This window comes from Tiliqua scincoides, chromosome 3 (genome assembly GCF_035046505.1).
Source record: "Tiliqua scincoides isolate rTilSci1 chromosome 3, rTilSci1.hap2, whole genome shotgun sequence".
In the NCBI taxonomy this organism is placed as follows: domain Eukaryota; kingdom Metazoa; phylum Chordata; class Lepidosauria; order Squamata; family Scincidae; genus Tiliqua; species Tiliqua scincoides.
In genome coordinates, this window is record NC_089823.1 from 49,239,671 (window position 1) to 49,260,017 (window position 20,347).

General features: G+C 42.8%; 1 protein-coding gene across 2 annotated transcripts in view; it reads left to right on the forward strand.

The window, feature by feature from the left end:
- Nucleotides 1-11,060, forward strand: part of GBE1 (1,4-alpha-glucan branching enzyme 1) — a 172,544-nt gene extending 161,484 nt beyond the window's left edge. For both annotated transcript variants that reach the window (XM_066620517.1, XM_066620518.1), the window contains one exon: nucleotides 8,121-11,060. In XM_066620517.1, the coding sequence (XP_066476614.1) occupies nucleotides 8,121-8,177 (57 nt within the window). In that variant the 3' untranslated portion in view covers nucleotides 8,178-11,060. The remainder of the gene's footprint in view (nucleotides 1-8,120) is intronic.
- Nucleotides 11,061-20,347: the final 9,287 nt, after the last annotated feature.

Consider the following 20,347-nt stretch of genomic DNA (forward strand, 5'->3'; position numbering starts at 1 on the left):
CCTGCTGAAGCATGCCTTTGGAACTGCAACAGAAGGCATCTATCTCCGGACCAGATCAGACGGAAAGCTCTTCAACCTCTCCAGACTGAGAGCAAAGTCCAAAGTTCAGCTGAAATGTCTGCGTGACTTCCTCTTTGCCAACGATGCAGCTGTCACTACCCACTCTGCCAAAGATCTCCAGCAGCTCATGGATCATTTTAGCAAGGCCTGCCAAGATTCTGGACTGACAATCAGCCTGAAGAAAACACAGGTCATGGTTCAGGATGTGGACTCACCTCCCTGCATTACAATTTCTGCGCATGAACTGGAGGTTGTCCATGACTTTGTGTACCTTGGCTCAACGATCTCTCTTTCTCTCGATAGCGAGCTAAACAAACGCATCAGTAAAGCAGCTACCACGTTTTCCAGACTCACAAAGAGAGTCCGGTCCAACAAGAAGCTGACGGAACATACCAAGATCCAGGTCTACAGAGCTTGCGTCCTGAGTACACTTCTGTACTGCAGCGAGTCATGGACTCTTCGCTCACAACAGGAGAGGAAACTGAACGCTTTCCACATGCGCTGCCTCCGGCGCATTCTCGGCATCACCTGGCAGGACAAAGTTCCAAACAACACAGTCCTGGAACGTGCTGGAATCCCTAGTATGTATGCACTGCTGAAACAGAGACGTCTGCGTTGGCTCGGTCATGTCGTGAGAATGAATGATGGCCGGATCCCAAAGGATCTCCTCTATGGAGAACTCGTGCAAGGAAAGCATCCTACAGGTAGACCACAGCTGCGATACAAGGACATCTGCAAGAGGGATCTGAAGGCCTTAGGAGTGGACCTCAACAGGTGGGAAACCCTGGCCTCTGAGCGGCCCACTTGGAGGCAGGCTGTGCAGCATGGCCTTTCCCAGTTTGAAGAGACACTTGGCCAACAGTCTGAGGCAAAGAGGCAAAGAAGGAAGGCCCATAGCCAGGGAGACAGACCAGGAACACACTACACTTGCTCCCAGTGTGGAAGGGATTGTCACTCCCGAATCGGACTTTTCAGCCACACTAGACGCTGTGCCAGAACCACCATCCAGAGCGCGATACCATAGTCTTCCGAGACTGAAGGTTGCCAACAACATAGGAGGTAGGGTGCTGTGGCATCCTTCAGTCTGCTAGTTTAGCTTCCTGTCCAAAAGCTTCTCCCAGGTCAACCTGCACAATGAAATTTGCTTTGCTAGCAAAGTATGAATTGCAGAAAGATAGAAGATGTTCACACAGATAGTGATCGCCAGTCTTCTCCAGTCAAAGAGGAGATCCATAATGCATGGCTTATTGGGGGGGGGGGAGAGGGGAGTCCATGATTCATAGCCAGAAATCTAAAGTATGGGAATGTCTGAGGATGAGCAAAACCCATCCACTGAGTCATTCCTACGACAATTATATTGGGCACAATTGTGCACATGTTCAGTCTCTCACTGTAGCAGTTCATGCTCCACAAATGAGGAAGAGAACATGATAAAAATATCCAACATAAACTGATCCAACTATTGATAATAATGGCAGTGTACCTTCAGTAATTTGGCCAAAACTGTAAAGCCTGGTATGCCACAGCCCATCTGTCTGAAGCATTTACACATCACCCAAAAAAGCAAAAATCCAGCAGGCCTCCATAAAATTTAACTACCAAGTAATTCAGTGTGTATGTGTGATTGAAAATGGGGTATATGGCTGAATTAAAATGTTCAAGCTGTTTGAGAGAAAAGGGAAGAGGGGGTGAGTTGCAATAGAGTGTACTGTGAAATATCATGTGAGAAAGAGAGTGATAAATTGAAGTTGTAAGGTCCATTACACTGAGAACTTGCGTACTGCAGATATGATGATGGCATATGGGCATACATGCATTCTGTTATACAGGAACAGGTTTTTAAGCTATTAAGAGTTTTAAAACCCAACAGACTAGCTGGAATCCAGATACATGCTAATTACCAAAGCACCTCATCTCTCCACTCATCACTAATCTAAATAATATTTTCCTCGCTAGTTTTGCTCCCTTTCTGGCTTACCCCTTCCAGGGTCGCAGTAATGTTCGTAATTACTGCAGTACTTACCACCAAATGGTACTCATTTGCTAACTGTTTTTAACGATGTAGGCTGACCTTTGATTAAAATGCGTTCTATTTTTCTTAACACAAGATAAATTGGGCTTTCATCCCCTTTTGTTGTCTCGATAAATGGATGATGGTGCTGCGGTTATGTGTGACCATTTCCAGGGTGCTGCTTAGACCCTGGTCTCATTTTCGTGGCACCCAGTTCCAAGAACAAAGTTGACTCATTGCAGAAAATTTACAGGAGAGCTACAAACATTATGAAAAGTCCCATTTTCTTATACTGCAAGCCATTGGCAAGGATATATTTCTGCTTTATTTAGAATGATATTTTTTTCAGTAAGAATGATGATAAGGTAAGTGGTGAGAAGCATAAGTGGGGACTGAACAATTAGCCTGGAAAACGGTTGTGGAGGGTGGCCATAGTAGAGAGCACCATTTCAGATTCCTCGGCACTTGTTTCATCATTCTGGGAGCCAAAGCAACCAAAGGCTGAGGAGTTGCCCTCTCTGTTTCATCTTAAAAAGAGAGGCTGTGGCTCAGTCACAGAACACTTGTTAGGTCCCAGGTTCAATCCCCAGCTTATCCAGGTACAGTAGAGAAGAACCCCTCCTAGAAATGCCGGAGAGCTGTGGCCAATCAATCTAGAGTGGCGATTTTCAACCTCTTCCATCTCATGGCACACTGACAAGACGCTAAAATTGTTAAGGCACACCATCAATTTTTTTTTTGACAACGATAAGGCACACCACACTGCTAGCAAGGGGGCTAACATCCCCCAGTGGCCCTCCTCCAAGCTCCCACGGCACACCTGCGGACCATTTGTGGCACACCAATGAGCCACAACACAGTGGCTGAAAATCACTGGTCTAAAGAGTGGTGATCTAGATGGGCCAACGATCAGACTCCATCTGAGGCATCTTTCTGTATCCCTAATGCTATTAAGAACTTACTAATAACTCTGCTGGGTTAGGCCTAGGTTCCATCTAAACCAGCATCCTGCTTCCCACAGTGGCCAACAAGTGTCTCCAGAAGGCTCACACTGAGAGCTGTTTTGTTATGTAGCAACTGGTATTCAAAAGCGTTTTAAACCTGGAGTCACATTACATGGCTGTATGACTGAAGCCAAACAAACCTGGCCCTGTAAGCTGCCTGGATGGCATAAGGTGCTCTTGGATCTCTCTGGAGGAAGAGATAAGCTACATTAGCAAAACATTTTTGAAAGAGGCAGAGAGATGCCTGCTGACCATGTCATACATTCCCTTTCTTCTCTCCCCCGTAGACTGTGGCTAACATGGATTTTGTTCCTTCCTGCACAGAATGATATGGAGGCCTGACATAATCTCAATTAGCTGTCATTTTTTTTCAGCTGTTATGCAGCAATACGTGACAATGTGTCTAAGATGTGTGTTATGGTTTTATTGGACAAATTAGTGTTGGACGTTTAGTGATGTTAACATTCAAAATAGATCATTTTCTGGGCAAATGCTTGCAAATATAGTTACTTTGTACATTCCGTTAGATACTCAGCAATGTTAAGATTCAAAGGAAATTGAAGAACTGCAACAAATCCTTGTGCCCAGAAGGTCTTTGACTGAAATGGTAGTGCAAATATGAGAAAGGGGGATGAGGTAATGGAAGTAGGACCTATTCTCCTGTGATTCCAGGGTGGAGTAGTTTTGACTTCTGAGAAATAGCTCCTCTTTGTTGAAAGGCAGGGTCCATCAGCAAAAATAGCACCAAGAGGAGGACTTCCTCTCAGCTCCTAGACTGGCCCTGCCTGCCTAGCAGGCAGCAGGCTTTTTAACATACTTCATTTCCAAGCTGTTGCAGCACCACTTTAAATTCTACTTCTGTAGCCAATTTTTTTCCACGAAGAAGACATTTTCTCATGTGTGGCTGTTCCTCCTCCTACTCAGGCAGGACCACCTATTTGTACTTCCTCCCCTAACTTGGTTTCTCACGCTCAACTTCTCCGCTCCTTGGCACAGAGTGGGAAAGCAGTTGGCAATGTGCCTGATGAGTGCCAGAATTTGCTCCATGTATTCCTGTCTGTCTTTGGAGCTTGAGGCTAAGCTACTGCTCAGAGCAGGCAAGCAACTGGAGCAGAAGTAAAGGAAGCTGGTGAGCACTGTTGTCTGTGCCACACCGTAATTGCCCCCATGCTGGGAGGGAGGCAAAAACTGCTCAGCCACAGCAATCTGTTCACTCAGAACACTTTGTTCAGCCAGACCATGGTGTTCTGCAGCACCTCACAACAAGCAGATCCCATTTTAGTGATGTAGAGGAGGCAAGCATTGGTGGCTGCTCTCCCCATTCACGATTTGAGGGCTAGCAGGTCTCCAGCCCTCACTCTTCTGATTCATCAAGTTCCATGTTTGTTCAGAAGGGGTTGTAAGTGAAAGGGGGGATTCATGAAGCCTCTCTTACCACTTTCCCCCCTCAGCACTGTTATTAACAGTACGGTGAGTCCTGTCTGTTTTTCATCAGTAGCTCACAGGGGAAGAAAAATGGCAACTCTGTTGCCTTAAGAACATAGGAAGAGCCTCGCTGGATCAGGCCAAAGGCCCATCTAGTTCAGCTTCCTGTGTCTCACAGTAGCCCACCAAATGCTTCAAGACAACAAAACACAACCTGCATCCTGGTGCCTTCCCTTGCATCTGGCAATCTGAGGTAGCCTCCCTCTATATCCAGGAGCTTGCACATACCTACCATGACTTGTAACCCATGATGAACTTTTCCTCTAGAAATTTGTCCAATCCCCTCTTAAAAGCATCCAGGCAAGATACCATCACTACTTGCTATGGCAAGGAGTTCTACAGATTAATTACACATTGGGTAAAGAAATATTTTCTTCTGTCTGTCCTAACTCTTCCAACACTCAATTTTAGTGGATGTCCTCTGGTTCTGGTGTTGCGTGAGAGGGGAAAGAACATCTCTCTATCCACTCTATCCATCCCCTGCATAATGTTGTACGTCTCAGTCATGTTAGCCCTCAGGCGCTTCTTTTCTAGACTGGAGAGCCCCAAAGCTGTAGCCTTGCCTTCCTCTCCTGAGCAAGCAGCTCTTCCCTTCCCCTCAGGAAGTGCAGAGTTAGCATTTGATAAGTATTAAGCAGCAGTACTGAGACCTGGCCTTTGAGGTGCAAATATAATGGAGAGGACTAGTAGTTCTCTGTTCCTTTCCTGACTCAGCAACTCAGTCTTCCCTTTAAGACAAAAACCATACTGAGTGCCAAGCAGTTCATGCCGGCAGTTCATGCATGACCAAAACGGAGCAGATCAGCAACATTTTGTCTCTCCTGTCTTGAGCAAGTAGCCCTCTCATAAGGTACAGAGTTGGAGTATTGTAAGTGCTGAACAGTGGGACTGAGACCAGATGTTCAGTTGCAGCAGTCTTGAGGCCTAGCTTTGGGCTACAGTCACAATGGAGAGGGTGGCAGGTCTCATTCTCCCTCCTCTTCTGAGTAAGCAGTTCTCCCCTCTTCTATGAAGAGACACAAGGCTGGAATGTGGCAAGAGCCAAACAACATTACTCAGGCCTAGGCTTTGAGGCATGAACTCAATGAAGCCGGTTGGCAACTTCCCATTTCCCTCCTTTCCCAAGCAAAAACGGTCCCTCTTTCCCTTATCAGACACAGCATTGGAATGTGGTCAGAGCCAAATGATAGCACTGAGGCCCAACAGTTGAGAGGGATATTTGGTGGGCCATTGTGATATACAGGATGCTGGACTAGACGGGCTTATGGCCTGATCCAGCAGGTCTGTTCTTATGTTCTTATGGCAGTTGTTTACTCCTATCTCCCTTGAGCAAGCTGCCCTCCCACCTTTCTATAAGATGAGCAATAGTACTGCTGTCCAGAAAACTGACCCAACAGCTTCATGGCCTTCACGAAACAATTCAAGTACCAGGGTCTTTCACCAGCCTCACAGTTTTCCCCTCTTGCCTTGGTTGTCCTGCCCATGAATCTTTTGAGGAGTGGAGCACAAATCCGGAACCTAGGGAACTCATGATTTATAAAGGAAAGCTGGTTGATATACTGTCCAGAGCTAGGCAGTTCAGAGAACCTTGATGGCCATTTGTCCTCCACTGTGTCACAAGAGAATGTAGTTGTCTCAGTCTCTGAAGAAGTTCCTGTGAAGAAGTAAGGAAGTTGGGTACAAGAAAGAAGACCTTAGGACTAGATTGCTGGGACCAGGCAGTAACTCCCAACTTTCTAGCAATTCTCATCCTTTCTCCTTAAAATAAATACAAGAGCATAGAAATTCAGCTGAGTGACAAAGTCCCAGTGCATGTCACAATGGCAGATCCAGCCTGACAATTCTTGACAGAATACTATTATCACTATTTAAAAAAACAAACATAAGATTTTAAAATTGAAATTGGTTATTTTTTAAAAATCCTGTTGGCTATCTAATGCAGCCTGTATGATACGCACATCTTTTTCCATGTGAATTTATACTGCAGACGTACAAATGCTTGCAGTGGAAAGTCAGATCTATGAATGCCATGCTCTCCTGCACCCTTCAGGCAGATTTTAAGACTGCATACCCAGCTGCTCTTTAAATTATCTCTTTGGTGGGCATCTAGTTATCTGATAGAAATCGCCCACATTTTTCAAGCTGGATGATGGATTTGAATACAGTTGCTTTCTACATTGTGCTAATTTCTTTTACAGACTGCCAGCTGCTTACATTTGTGCCACTTTGTTTATTTCAAAGATTTGGAAATGATTTCTCTAGCACTTAAATCTGCAGTCATAAATAAGTATGGCTTAGAATTATCTTTTTTTCCCCCCTGTATCCATAAATTTAGAGGCATTTGACTCTAACCAACTGTATTTTATATTTCCTTCCCTGCTGAGCAGATTTGTAGGAGTTATTTATCACCGAAACCTTAGGGAAAAACACTCTGTTCGCTGACGAGAGCCGAGATGCATTGGACATGCTACACTCTGGTTCGATGAAGATCAGCTGTTCTTTTCCTTTTTTCCTAAAGCTGTTTGCTTTACACCTTTCATTCCGGTTGCAGACTATAAAAGCTTTTCATGCCGTCAGTCAGGCTCTTGCTTGGAGATAACATGGCTGAAAATAGCATTATATTAGGAATGCTGGGAGAAAGAGAGACTTAACCACTAGTGTTGTCAAAAGGGAAGCCTGCAATCTTCAGTAATCTGCTGCCTTTTTTTCTAATTGCTTTGTTATTGAGTTCAGTTTACATGATCAATTGCATTCAGCAGTGTGTAAACCACATATCAAGGTAATTGGTAAACAGAACGTATCTGTCATGTTTTGAGTTGCGAGTCTAATCTGTGTTTGGAGGGAGCATCGAGCGCAACATGTTGTCACCGAGTCTTTTCTCCTTGTTAAGAAAAATACTTTTGGAGACCCAGAAAGAAATGAGGCATCCTCAGATTAAGTTTCGGTGTGCAAGAGTTTAAGTGAACAAATCTCTCCACAATTTGCAAAGACAAACACATTTCTCGGTTCAGGATTTAATGTGATAAAAGGCTGTTTCAGCACTACAGACCTGTAGGTTGCACAGATGCCTTGCTGTGTCATATATCTTGTATTTACCAGTATAAAATGACATCACAGACCCAGGGCAGCTTTAATTCAGAACACAATAGAGCTCAAATACAGCGGTAAGAGTTTGTCATTTATCACGGTACAGTGTATCGACCTGGATGTCCTCAAATGTCTGAAACTGGCAATTGTAAATCACATGGAGCCCTCTAGTGGCAACTGCATTTAAACCTAATGCCATCTCAAACTTTAGAAAGTGGCAAATGTACAGGAACTGTATCATTTCAGTTACCTCATGGGCCTCTGGAAAGAATGCACCAAGTCCATAACCGTACTCTGCATTTAAATAATATTGATGGCACATTTCACAAACATATGGGTCCTCAATGCATATTTCATGCTCAAGTGGTGGCATGTAGAATTCTAGCCTTCCCCATCCCAAGGGCTTACTGCTCACATTCTGTAATAATAATAATAATAATTAATAATGATATTAATGCCCTTCTTCTTTCTAGGTTTACATTCCAAGCAGAGTGGCCATGGTCCTTCAGAATATGGATATCCAAAACTGAAGACCACCAACCTATCACTACTATAAATGCCATAATGGAACTTGATGATATTGATACCCAGGATTGACAGTCTGGAAACTTTTTTCCTACGTGAAGATATGTTAATACTGAAAGATTAAAAGCTATGCTTATTATTTATTTATAATTACAAAGCTCTCCAATCGTGAAATGCTTCTTCAAAGAAGCCACATATAAAAGCATTGAAAGTTGTGTTGCAGTTCCGAAATCTCATGGTGTAACTTCAGAACTGTTGGCATCAAAAAGTACAACTGCACTGTATTTATTAGGAATAACATAATTGTTGCAAAATCTAACACATGATATTGTAAATTCTAATGATTTTTTTTAAGCACACGCTTTGGTTTTGATGACTTTGTTCTAACACCGTTTATAATTTTGTGTTGTGCAACTTTTTAAAAAAAATTAGATTGCTATTTTGTATTAGAACTAAAGATAGTTATTCGTTTTATTACCACAAAAGGCAACCTTAATAGACATCTTGGACACTCTGGATTCCAGGTTAAAAAGTGTATATAGGTGCTTAGTATTCCTACTTTAAATTGCTGAAAAAAGAGAAGTTGTTGAATCTAACGAAAAACTTGCAAGAAAAATGTTTTGGGGGAAAATGTAACACTGGAGTGATAATAAAATCAGGCATCAGTCTCATTTCTTTCCCATTGTCAGATTGTGTGGCTGTGACTAACTTCATTTAAATTGTGCCTATCTTTTATACTATATCAAAACCAAATTTTAACATCCTGATTTGTAAAGAGTTTTGATTTTAGTGTTTTGAGTTCTATGTGTACCAGTGTGTACCTTTTGAGGAGAGGAAAAAAGACCATATCCTAGTAAAAATACTTTGAGGATTATGCACTGTGAGGAAGGCACAGTAGTAGTTGATTATATGAGTGATAGCATTCTCAAAAATATTTTTTTAAAAATGATCATAGGTAGCTCAAAACCTTTGAGTGTCTGGGACAAGGAGCCAAATATATCCCCTGCCTGCTGCCACCCTCGTGCTGCTGCACAAAAAGCAGAGTTCCATTCTCTTCAGTGTGCGGTATTGAGAAAGGAGGAGGGCAGAGAGGAAGTAGAAGAAAGGAGAGTGATGACCTAGAGTGTCTCTCAGAAAACTCTTCTTCACTTCCTCTTCTGCTCCACCCCCATGTCCAGTGAGTGGAAGATGAGGAGTGGGGATGGCTGGACTAAAAGTGGAGCTGGCTAAAACAGTGGTGTTGCAGAAGGAGCCCCCTACCTGAAGCCACCTCAATCTCCTGAGCAGACCAAGATCGCAATTTTTACATTCTGTACTCTCATTCATATTTTCTGACAAAGTAAGCCATAGCCCGTGACACAGGTGGTGTTATAAGTGTGCAACGTTCCTACAGCACTTGGAAATGATGGTCTTTCTAATAAAAAATATATACATTGTGTTAGTCAGGAATAAAAAGTGATAGGAAATTATTTTAATCAACCTAGATAATTTGGAATGGTGGTGGTTTAATGTAATTTATTAAAAATATGTGTTTTGTAAATTTTAGAACTCTTACATAAAATGGTTTGTTCTGAATTCTGCTTTGTGGAGTTGTAGCTGAACCGTTTTGTACACATCTGTGTATGACAGAAACATTTTAAGAGCTCAGTCTATCCTTCCCCCCCCTTTTGCTGTTGCAACCATGCTGAAAAGGAGCATGCTAGCAGAGGAGAGGATCAGAAGGCTTTGGAAGGGAAAGGGAATTTAAATTCCCTTCACCCCCCCCCCCCCGGTAAGCTTCCAAGCCCGGGACGGGGCCACTTTGCACCAGCTAAATAGCTGGTGCAGAGACAAGTAGTCCCATTGTGGGACCTTCTCCATTACCTGGAGGAAAGCAGCAAATTTCCCCTTCCCCTGAGGAGCCAGTGTTGGCTGCCTGGCATCCGTTGGATACAGCAGCAGCCTTTTTGGCACTGCTGCTTCTCTGAGCACCAGGCAGCTCCAGATTGAACTGTAAGTGCCATTGTGGCCCACTTGACACATTAGCAGAGAATCCTAAGAGCCAATGTTTTCTTCCCAAACATCTCCTATAACAGTTGTGTATTAGACTCAAATGGGCAAGGTAAATTGCATAGTTGCTTCTTATAGCAGCAGCATTCCTGGAAGACAGACAATGTTCCTGTGAAAATTACCATTTCATTTAAGTTAACATGTTAACAAGTAAACATACTGAGCTAGCTGGACAATATGTGATTCACCTGACTGGCCCCACACAATTACAAAAATATTTGTTCATGTTGTGGACATGCCCTAGCTCTATCCCAGTATCCATGCCTGTGTGTGTGTGTGTGTTTAAATTGTGTTGAAAGCTGTTTGTCCGAACCATACCTCTCTATGCATTGTTATAAAAAAAACTGAGTGGAGACCGGATGTGTGAGTACTATAAGTGTGCACACACATTTGTAATTGGGTGGGACCAGTCAAGCAAAGTATCTTCTGCATTGGTCAAATGATGTTACCAAAGACATGTGGGAAGAAGATTAGCAAACGGTCTCCCATGAAAATAACTCTCATAAAAACAGAGTCACTCATAAATGTTGTTGAAAATACAGTGTTGATAAATACTTTACCTTTTTTTCACTTCCCACATTTAAACACATGGTGACTCAGTAAACTCTTAAATTTAAACTTTAAATTTGGAGGTGAAACAGAGAGCTCAAAAATAAGTGATATACTAATGTTAAAGGATTTATGAATATATAATGACATTTTATAGGCCCTCTGTCTTGGCTTTTAAATGCAGTACAAGGCAATTGCCCACGTCCAACATTTGTGCAGTGAAGCAATAAATATGTAATGTGTTTAGAAATAACATTATATGCAAATAAACAAAGATGTCTTTAAAAGAAGTGTGTGTGGGTTGTATTTTTGGGGGGTCAGGGGGGTATAATAATTTAAATCTGGTATCCAGATTACTGATACTTGTCAGAATCTTTTAAGCAAAAAATGTTGGCATCAGCAGAAGCAACTTAGGACCGTAGAATAATTTACAATCTTTTCTGCTCAAAACTACAGCAGTAGCGAAATAACACAGAACGCGTCCATCTGATTTACAAGATTGCCAAATCGCAATTCTCGCTTTAATGTCAAGTAGCTATATTGCTGAGATCAAGAGAGAAAGTATGTTTCTCTTCACATACCAATGCCTGGAAAGCAGCTGCTAGATATACTAAAAGATGCTATTTTTATATATTAAAATATGAGAGAGAACTATAGTATGTGTGGTGTCCCAAATACATATTTCATGCTCAGATCTGTATTTTGATGTAGGCAGTGTACATTTTAAAGCTGCAATCTTAAGTATATTTTACTAGCATAGAAGTCCCATTATCCACTTAGTGGGACTGCTTCCTAATAAACATGTGGAGTCCCAACTGGAGAGTCTACTTTTTAGAACAAGAGGACAAACCAGTTTTAGAACCATCTATAGATGTAACATTTATAGAGCTAGTCAACAATATTACATTACTTTCCATTTATCATATTAACCATGGTTTGGCAGAAGCCTAAAACCATCAATAGGGATTTGTTAGTTCCTTCTGCTACCTGTAACCCTTACAACATTTCTCCTATAATGCAGTGGTTCCCACACTTTTTCAACTGGCGGCTCCCTTGACCTACTTGGCCATTGGCTGCGGTGTCCCATTAAGGCTAATCCTGAACATTGAATAGGGTGGTGGGTATTGCATGAAAAATCCACGGCTCCTCTGGCTGGTTTTCATGGCTCCCCAGGGAGCCATGGCTCACAGTTTGGGAACCACTGCTATATGAAACTCCATTTATTAAATTCCATTCCCTGTAAGAGTTGAACTAGAAAACATGTTATCTTCTCTCCTGTTCGCCTGTGTGTGCGTGCTTAATTTAGAAATAGCCATGGCTAATTGAGAGTGGAGCCATGATGCATGGCAAAGGGGTCTGATTCTTCACCCTTCTTGTTTTCCTAGTGCTATCACTCCCCCCACTAGAAGCTGTTGTTCACCCTGGAACGTGCCATTGCTCACAGCTACCTACATGCATACCTGGATCCGGGCTGTTGGAATGGGAGGAAGAAGCACCTTCTCCTTTGCGAATGTTTTTCAAGTGCAAAAGTAAGAACTACTACTATGTTACATGGAATGGAATTGGAATGAAGGTAGGACTCAACTCCAGTGGGAAAGGCAGAGCAAATTTTATGTAATGCAGCAAGTCAGAAAATTCTTCCTCCAAATGAGAGTGATTATACTTGTTAAGATAAGCCTGGGTTGTGACCAAAATCCTCGCACTGTATGGCATGACACTATCACGTTCAGAATAGATTACTGCAGTGCTCTGTAGTCTGCACTTCCTTTGAAATTAATTCAGAGTTGTGGCAGCCCATTTGCTGGAGGCCTCGCTCCCAAGAAATACATTACATTCCTTAGCTTGTAATGTAAAAGTGACCAGATTTAAAATTCTTCCCTTTATTTTTCTTCTCAGGTGATGTTTAGGAATTAATGGTTGGGAGTCAACAGACAAAAAAAAACAAAACTGTTCTGTTGGAGTTGCCCTGTTAGCACGCTAATTGTGGTGATTGAAATGCAATATTTAGACCTTGCTTTTTTCAAGTGTGTATGATACGTGCAAGCAGTTCAGAGAGGAGAATGCCACAGGATGTGGTGATGGCACCTTGCCTAGATGCCTTTGAAAAGGGGATTGGAAAGTTATATGGTGGAAAAGTTCATCACAAGTTACAGACCATGATGGGTATACACAGCCTCCTGGCACTAGAAGTAGGCTATATCTGAACGCCAGATGCAGGGGCCACTGTGAGATACAGCCAGGTGACATTGCCTCATTTCCAGTCACTCGGAGCCTGGGGGAGGGCCTATCTGCTGCCAAATGTGACACAAGCCTCAGCTCTGCAGGGGCTCAGGTGGTATGCCCATTAACCCTTGTGTGTTTCACCTGGGGTGGACACTCTCTGCCCCCACTTGCTATGCTGCTTGCTACAAGCCAACCCTTAGTCTGAGAAAGGGGACTTTCATTTCCTTACCGCAAGTAAGGGAAGTAGCCCCACAATGGGGCTACTGTGGCGGCACTTGAGCCAGTGCAGAATTGAAGAGTCCTCTGCTAGGCTGTGCAGCCCAACACTTATTTATTTATTTATTTATTTATTGGATTTGTAATCCGCCTTTCTCCCCGAAGGGCACCCAAGGCGGCTAACAACATTTAAAAGTCACAAAATACATAACATGGGGCTCAGGATCTGGTGGAGCTGAGTTCTGCCGGTCCAACTCCCTCCCGCCCTGCTCCTGTCCTCCGCTTGCCCTTCCCCCATCTCCCACCACTCCAGAATGCTTCCCCACAATTCCCCCACCCCACCTCCACTCACCTCTTTGCCACTCAGCGGTTCGGGCAACCGCTGGATGGCGGAATGTGGGCCCAGTGCTGAAGCTGCCCCAGTGTGGGCTCACACAGGGCTACCTCCAGCGCAGGGCCCACAGTAAGGGTTCACAATGTTCACAAAGCTAGCGCGCACAAGGTTCATGATTGGGCCCTTAACCAGCCAACTGTGGCCTGGTTATGACTGTGCATTTTGCTTCTTACCATCTGCTTTGTGAATGTTCTCCTGTGAGCTGTGAGCTCCTATGAACCATAGCCAAGGCCAACAGATACAGTGGTGCCATCACAGTTGTGGCTATGTCTGAAGGGCACCTTTAACCTTGTACAATTCATATTGTGAGGCTCACTGCTACAGCTTATTGTGTGTGTGTGTGTGTGTGTGTGAGAGAGAGAGAGAGAGAGAGAGAGAGAGAGAGAGAGAGGAAACAGTGCAAAAATATCCAAGAAGTGATGATTTTCAGAATGTCCTTTGTTAGCTGCTGATGGCTTTCATTCCTGTGGTACGTTGTCACCTCCTCTGATGAATAGGTAGCAAAGGCCACTTCTTCTGCTTTATTTTTCTGAGCTTAAGTGAATTAAAGCATTCTAATGTTTTGCTATGACCTACTAACATTTTTAACCAAGCAGACTGCCAAGTTAATTACAGAGCTCATTTCTTTTGGACATGAGCCTGGCTTTGGAGCCTCCTTCATTGCTTTGAAGCATTATAGGGAAACCTGAGTTCTGTGAACCAGTTACAAGACAAGGAACAGGCACTTCCTATTGTAGTCCCTGAAGAGCTGTGGTCTCTGCACTTTGATTCAGGCTATATGCATCTGCATGGCTACTGGCTCCTGTGGTTATTTTTGACATCTGGCCCTGAACCAGCTGTATAAAAGTGCACAGCCAACAGCTAGTGTAATGTGTAGCGGCAAAAAAGACAGGAACCACAAATTAGGAAGTCTCCAGTTTGAATCTCGTCTCTGCAATTAACTCATTTGGAGGCTTTAGGAAAATCACTCTCTCTCAGCTTCAGGTGCCATCTACCTGGGGAGTGTGAGCACTAATGGGCTAATTGGTGGGATGTAGGGGTGAGACTTAGGGGTTTTATTAAGCCCACTTTCACAACTGGAGCACTGCACTGCAGAGCAACAGTGTCATGTCCAATAGCAATGTTCAGAAAGAGTCAGTCAGTAAGCGCATAGGGTTGTTCTGCCTCACACCTTGCAACATTCCGATGTGGGCAGCACTTCCATATGTGAATTAGTGTAAAAGCTGTGTGTAGCTAATTATATCTCACACTCTTATCCATGGGATTTTTGTAGCTTGTTGAGTAAGCCTTGAGCATGATCTATTTATGGGAGCTATAGGCAGCATAGTACTTAAGGAATTGGGACTCTGCCTTTGTGAGTCCTGGATTTCAATGATGTAATCTTTGAGATAGTTTCCTCTTAAATATGCAAGGCAGTGTATGGGGTTTTATCTGTATGGACTCCCATTAATTTTAATTAGACTGGCACAGTTTAACTCGTTTGTAATTCTTTGGTAGTCTTTACAAATAAATACTCTCTACTGAGTGCAATTTTATCATTAAAAATTAATTTTCTGCTAACACTTCTAAAATTGCGTGTACACATTAATTTCCCCCCAAAATCCTTCAGGACTTAAAAAAAATTCTGCCTTGAATTGATGAGAGCAGCAACATACCGCGACCCTTTGAACTAATCAACATGTAAGACTAGACTTTGGTTTTTTAATAATCCCCGAGGAATCATTTCCTTAATATAAATTAAGGACTTTAAAACAAGTCAAAGCCTACTGTGCCCAGTTGGGAAGGGCTGGTGAGCGGTGATAACAAAGCATCAGATAATGTTTGTTGTGTACTTTACACTTTTGAAGCAGATATGGAAGCTGTGGGCTGCCACGGAAACTTGGAGCGCCGGCTGTAAATCACATTGCTGCCACATCCACACACACAAATGCACACTGCACAGAAGCACACAACAAGCAGAAGGACAATTTTCACATGGACAAAAGAGAATTCCAGTGACTTTCAGAAATTATCCTAACTGTGTATTTTCATCATCACCGTTTAGATTGTCATTTTGCAGGTATATTTCTCACAGGATATTTCTAGTGGTGTCCATCTTCTGTCTTTATAAGTCATAGCCCAATGTTCCATCCCATGCTACAGTGACAAAGAAAGGAGACTTCCAGTAATCCGTATTACGTTTGTCTAAGCTGAAGTACTTCAGGCCCAGGAAGTCTGCATCACATGCTTTCGTCCAAAGTCTTGAATTGCCTGTTAGGCCCTAAATCCAAGCCAGCCCACCTGTACAGAAGAAGGGGCATGCATGATCACATTCCGTTCTTCCTTCCAACATGTTCTAGGTGCTCAAGCACCTCTTAATTGTGGGTGGGTGGCACCAATTCAGACACATCATCCAAACCAGCAAATAAGGGGGGGAAAAAGTAGGAAGAAATTAGTCTGGAATGTGGGCTACAGGTTTCAAAATTGAGTTCTGGTGTCTCTTCTGGAGCCCTTCTGACCAGACAGCCTGATAAGATAGTCTATGTCCCTTTAAAAGGAATAGAGAAATCATGCCTAAGCTATATGTTAAGTGATGTTTGTCTTACAGATCCAGGCTTCCAACAGGTAGTATTTTTTTTTTGTCAAAATCAGTTGATGAGCGACCAAACTGAACTACAACAAATGGGACTACAGTGGAGGATTGATGCTTTCTACCTGCAACATTTCCTCACCCACCCCAAAGGTTGCTGTTTGCTGTAAGTATCCACTTCAGGAGCAAGTAGCCACTTCTGGATGGTAATAGTCACAAGAAAACCTCTGCAGGGGAAAAATGTTAAACCCCATTTCCCTGTGCTCCACCATTCCAATCTGTACATGGGGCCATAATGGCTGTCCGGTTTTATTTTTAACGAATAAGAGGCTTCCTGTTTCAAGCCCAGCTCTTAACAATCAACGTAGTTGGACCCCTTGTTAAGGAAAATTGCACAAACCTCACTGAGCACCAGCTTCACCCAGAGCCACAGCGGGAATTTAACCACACATCTGAATTCACTTTGAAAGAGTTGGCGAAATGTTGTAGTCTTCCTAGCGTGTGCTGCAAACGTTTGCATCGAGCTGGCCATACTGATCGCAACAGCAAAGATTGACGGATGGGAACATAAAGAGAGAAAGCTCAAGCACTCGAGCCTCGCCTGTCAGAGCAGAAGCCCTTGGTATATTTTGCTTTTCATACTCTTCACTGCAGCATTTGAAATCCTGAAAGTACGCTGTCTGCATACAAAAGCAGTGTGCCATTATCATTTACATGTATTTTATCGACACCCCCATGTGGCTGTTCCATATTATATTACCAGCATTATATTCTACCAAAGAATGTTTTTTTTTAATAAAAAGAATCCAATCTCTGAAATGAGATTTTAAAAGACAGAACAGGAAGCAGTTTCAAACTTCTTAATTGTTTTTTCAAGGATTCAGCCTTCACAATTTCTATTTTCAAAGCTATTAAGGCTGGATGCGTGTATTTTTAAACTGAAACACAGGACATGCAGCCAGTAATTGATTTCTAAAAAGGTAGGAGCCAGCAATTTAACTGCCTGGAGGACACACTTTTGGATGGGAAACCCCTGCCTTTGATCCTGGCTCCGGAGCAGGACTATTTAGTGATAAGGAGGCACTCTGCACATGCTCAAAGCATCACACACATATATTTTACTCTTATATTTATCAGGGGGAGAGCAACTGTCCACCCCAGAATGGCATCTCTTCCAGTGGCTATCACTGGTTTGTCTTCCGCATCTCTTTTTGGACTGTGAGTCCTTTGAGGACAGGGGTAAATTTATTGATTTGTTTTGTTATGCAAACCACATTATGAACTACTTTTCATTGAAAAGTGGTATATAATAATAACACCACCAGTGGGGTGCTTTCAGCCCCACCATCATTGCACTGCCATACTGATCCCACTCTGTGTGCAAGGCATAGGCAGGAAAATGCAGGCAGACAGTTGGCTGCCCATTGGAGCTGGGGGCCAGGTGCAGACTTTGCTGGAGCTGTCAGGCTGTTCAGCTTCAGTCCATGTCAATTTGGCAAGCCCAACCCACCTGCCCAATGTTCAGTCGGCGACTAGCTGGTTGCTTTTAAGAGACCAGGTAGGAATTTTTTGCTGTGAACCTGATTGCCTGTTGGTTAGTGATTTTTTTGTCTACCCCCGGACTATCATTTGGGTATGGTTGAATTGGAAGTTTTTGGCAAGTTTGTTTTGGGTTAGGCAGGTGGCATGCAGGCTGGGTAGCCAGGAGCTGGGGCTGGCATACATGCTGAGGTTAGTAAGGCCAAGGGGTAAGCCAGGACCACTCTGACAATACTTGTCCAGATTGGTGAGGCTGGCTGGTGAGCTCCTTGACTGGTTTGAGCAAAGGCTTGCACAAGGTTTTCTGGTGTGTCTCAACCCTTTGGGGTTGGCCGTGATAGGATAACCCAGTCTTCAACTGAGTAACACCTGGAGCCAAGATGTGATACCCAAATGGGGTTGGGGGAGGTAGATGGCCAGTGCCATTTTCCCAAGGCAATTAGATGCCATTAAATTAGATGGCATTTAAATAGATTTGTTTTTCCTGCTGCAGGTCTTTGTTCATCCATAAAGTTTAATTCATCCCAAGCCTCTGTCTTGTGTGCTTCTTTGGGGAGTGGGGGTGCCAGTGTAAATAATAATGCCACCATCCCTGGCTATGCCCTGAAATATTAAATGGGATTCCAGTTTGAACTATTATAAGCTTTGGCTGAAATTACAGCTTATACCAAAACAAATTCTGATCAATTGTGTGTGTGTGGGCCAAACTGCATGTTACATTGAGCATGTCATTTGCAGTCTACATGTTTTTATTTTTTTCCCCCTTTTTTTCTTTTTAAGGTTAATAGCAGCCATGTGGAGAGCTGCTTCTCCTGCTATGGCCCCAATACAGGCCACCACCAACCTGGCACTCATGGAAGGTTTTGTCCTGAAAGACATTGACATAAGAGTGACTACATTTGTTTCAGGAACATAAGGGGGAAAGGAATAAAACCCTCCTTACCTTCCACACCTAACCTATACCTTGGGGGGGGGGGGAAAGCATGCAGAATGAAACTATGCATTTAATATAATTTCCCCTTAAAGGCAGGATTTTTTGTTTAGCTTCAGACTAATTTGTCTTTTCCTTGTCGCTTGTGTTGCTTGACTTAAAACTGCTGCATGAACACTGTTTCTCTCTTTTTGATATGACATTGAAACAAGCTAAATCCATAGCAATGATGCTTAAAATGTTTGCATAAACTTGATGCGAATCAACAATTATTTTTACAGTTTCCTTAATGGCATTCTGTTTTAATAGCCCTGCTTACTCACTGCTCTTCTGCTTGCTAAGGCAAATAATGTGACTGTCTAATGTGACAGAAATTGCAGATGGAGGCAAAATATATAATATCTAATTTGCGAACTCTAATTTTGCACTTTTTCATTGGAAATGCAGATTGTGTAAGTTTAAAGCCCGAGATGTAATCATTACCCATAAGATCTTGATGGGCAAGTTATATTTAGTTTCTTGGGGAAGAAGATCTAAGAATCATTTCAAAATGTTTACAGACTTTAGAAAGGGGGGGGGGGGAACCAGTAGAACTTAACCCTTCCCCCAAATTGCACATATTTGCACACAAGAATGCACATGGAGACTAGGCCAGTATGCAGACGAACACTTCTCCGCAGCATTGCAACACAGATGGAAATGAACACCCTCATCCATACCATGTAATGCAAATGGAGAACCGCATGAGATGACTGTCATCTGTGCACAGCATTGCAAATGCACATTGGATACAAATCTCTCATCTAGTCAGTGCTGTGTGTGGAGTTTCCATGCGGGATAATGGCGCCTGTGTTTAGCGAATGCATTTTCATTTTTTGTGTGTGTGTGACAATTTCTTCCTAAATACTTAACGTTGGACGTTTTCTTGACATTGCTTTTGTCAGCTTTTTTTCCACTCTCCTTTCAATTGGAATAGCTGACCTGTGAATGCCATGGATTTGCAAATCTGCATTTGGCATTTTGTATACACATAATTGGGATTCTTCTCCACATTCAAGCACTGCAGGAGTTTGCTTCGTTATTAAAGACACATGACTCTTGCTGTACTGATTTTCCCTTGAGCAACGGAGCTAACAAAAGAATGGAAAGAAACAGTATCTATAAATTAAATCCTGTGATGATTTTTAAGCATCAGTAAGGTTGCAAAACAACAAACTGCCATTTCTCTTTCTCTGGGTTTGAGGTTAATCTTATAGTGCTGACTGGGTTCAGCCCTTTCTGGTTGACATATGGGATATTAAGTAAGATCAATTTCTCCTGTCCAGTGTTTCTGCACTTTAAAATGGACATAGTACTTTGAAAACAGTTACCATTTTTCCTGAGTGGTAAGAAATTCAGACAGGCATTTACAGAGACAATTTCTTGTGCAGACTGGGTACTGCACAAGACGCTTATGATGCTTGGGTGATATTAGTTTCTATACAAAAATACAGATAGATAAGGTAGAATCAAGTAGGAGAGAGTCCATTCTGATTTGATATTGGTTCATAAAAGCAACACAACACCCTCACAGTCTCCAAGGCTGCTTTCTTGTCAGCTGGCATCCAAAACTCAGTCTCTTTTTCATCGACCAAATTAAACATTGCCTGGTTTTCCTGCTTGTGGTTTGCCCATACTCCCTTCCAGACAGACTCCATCAGCCCAG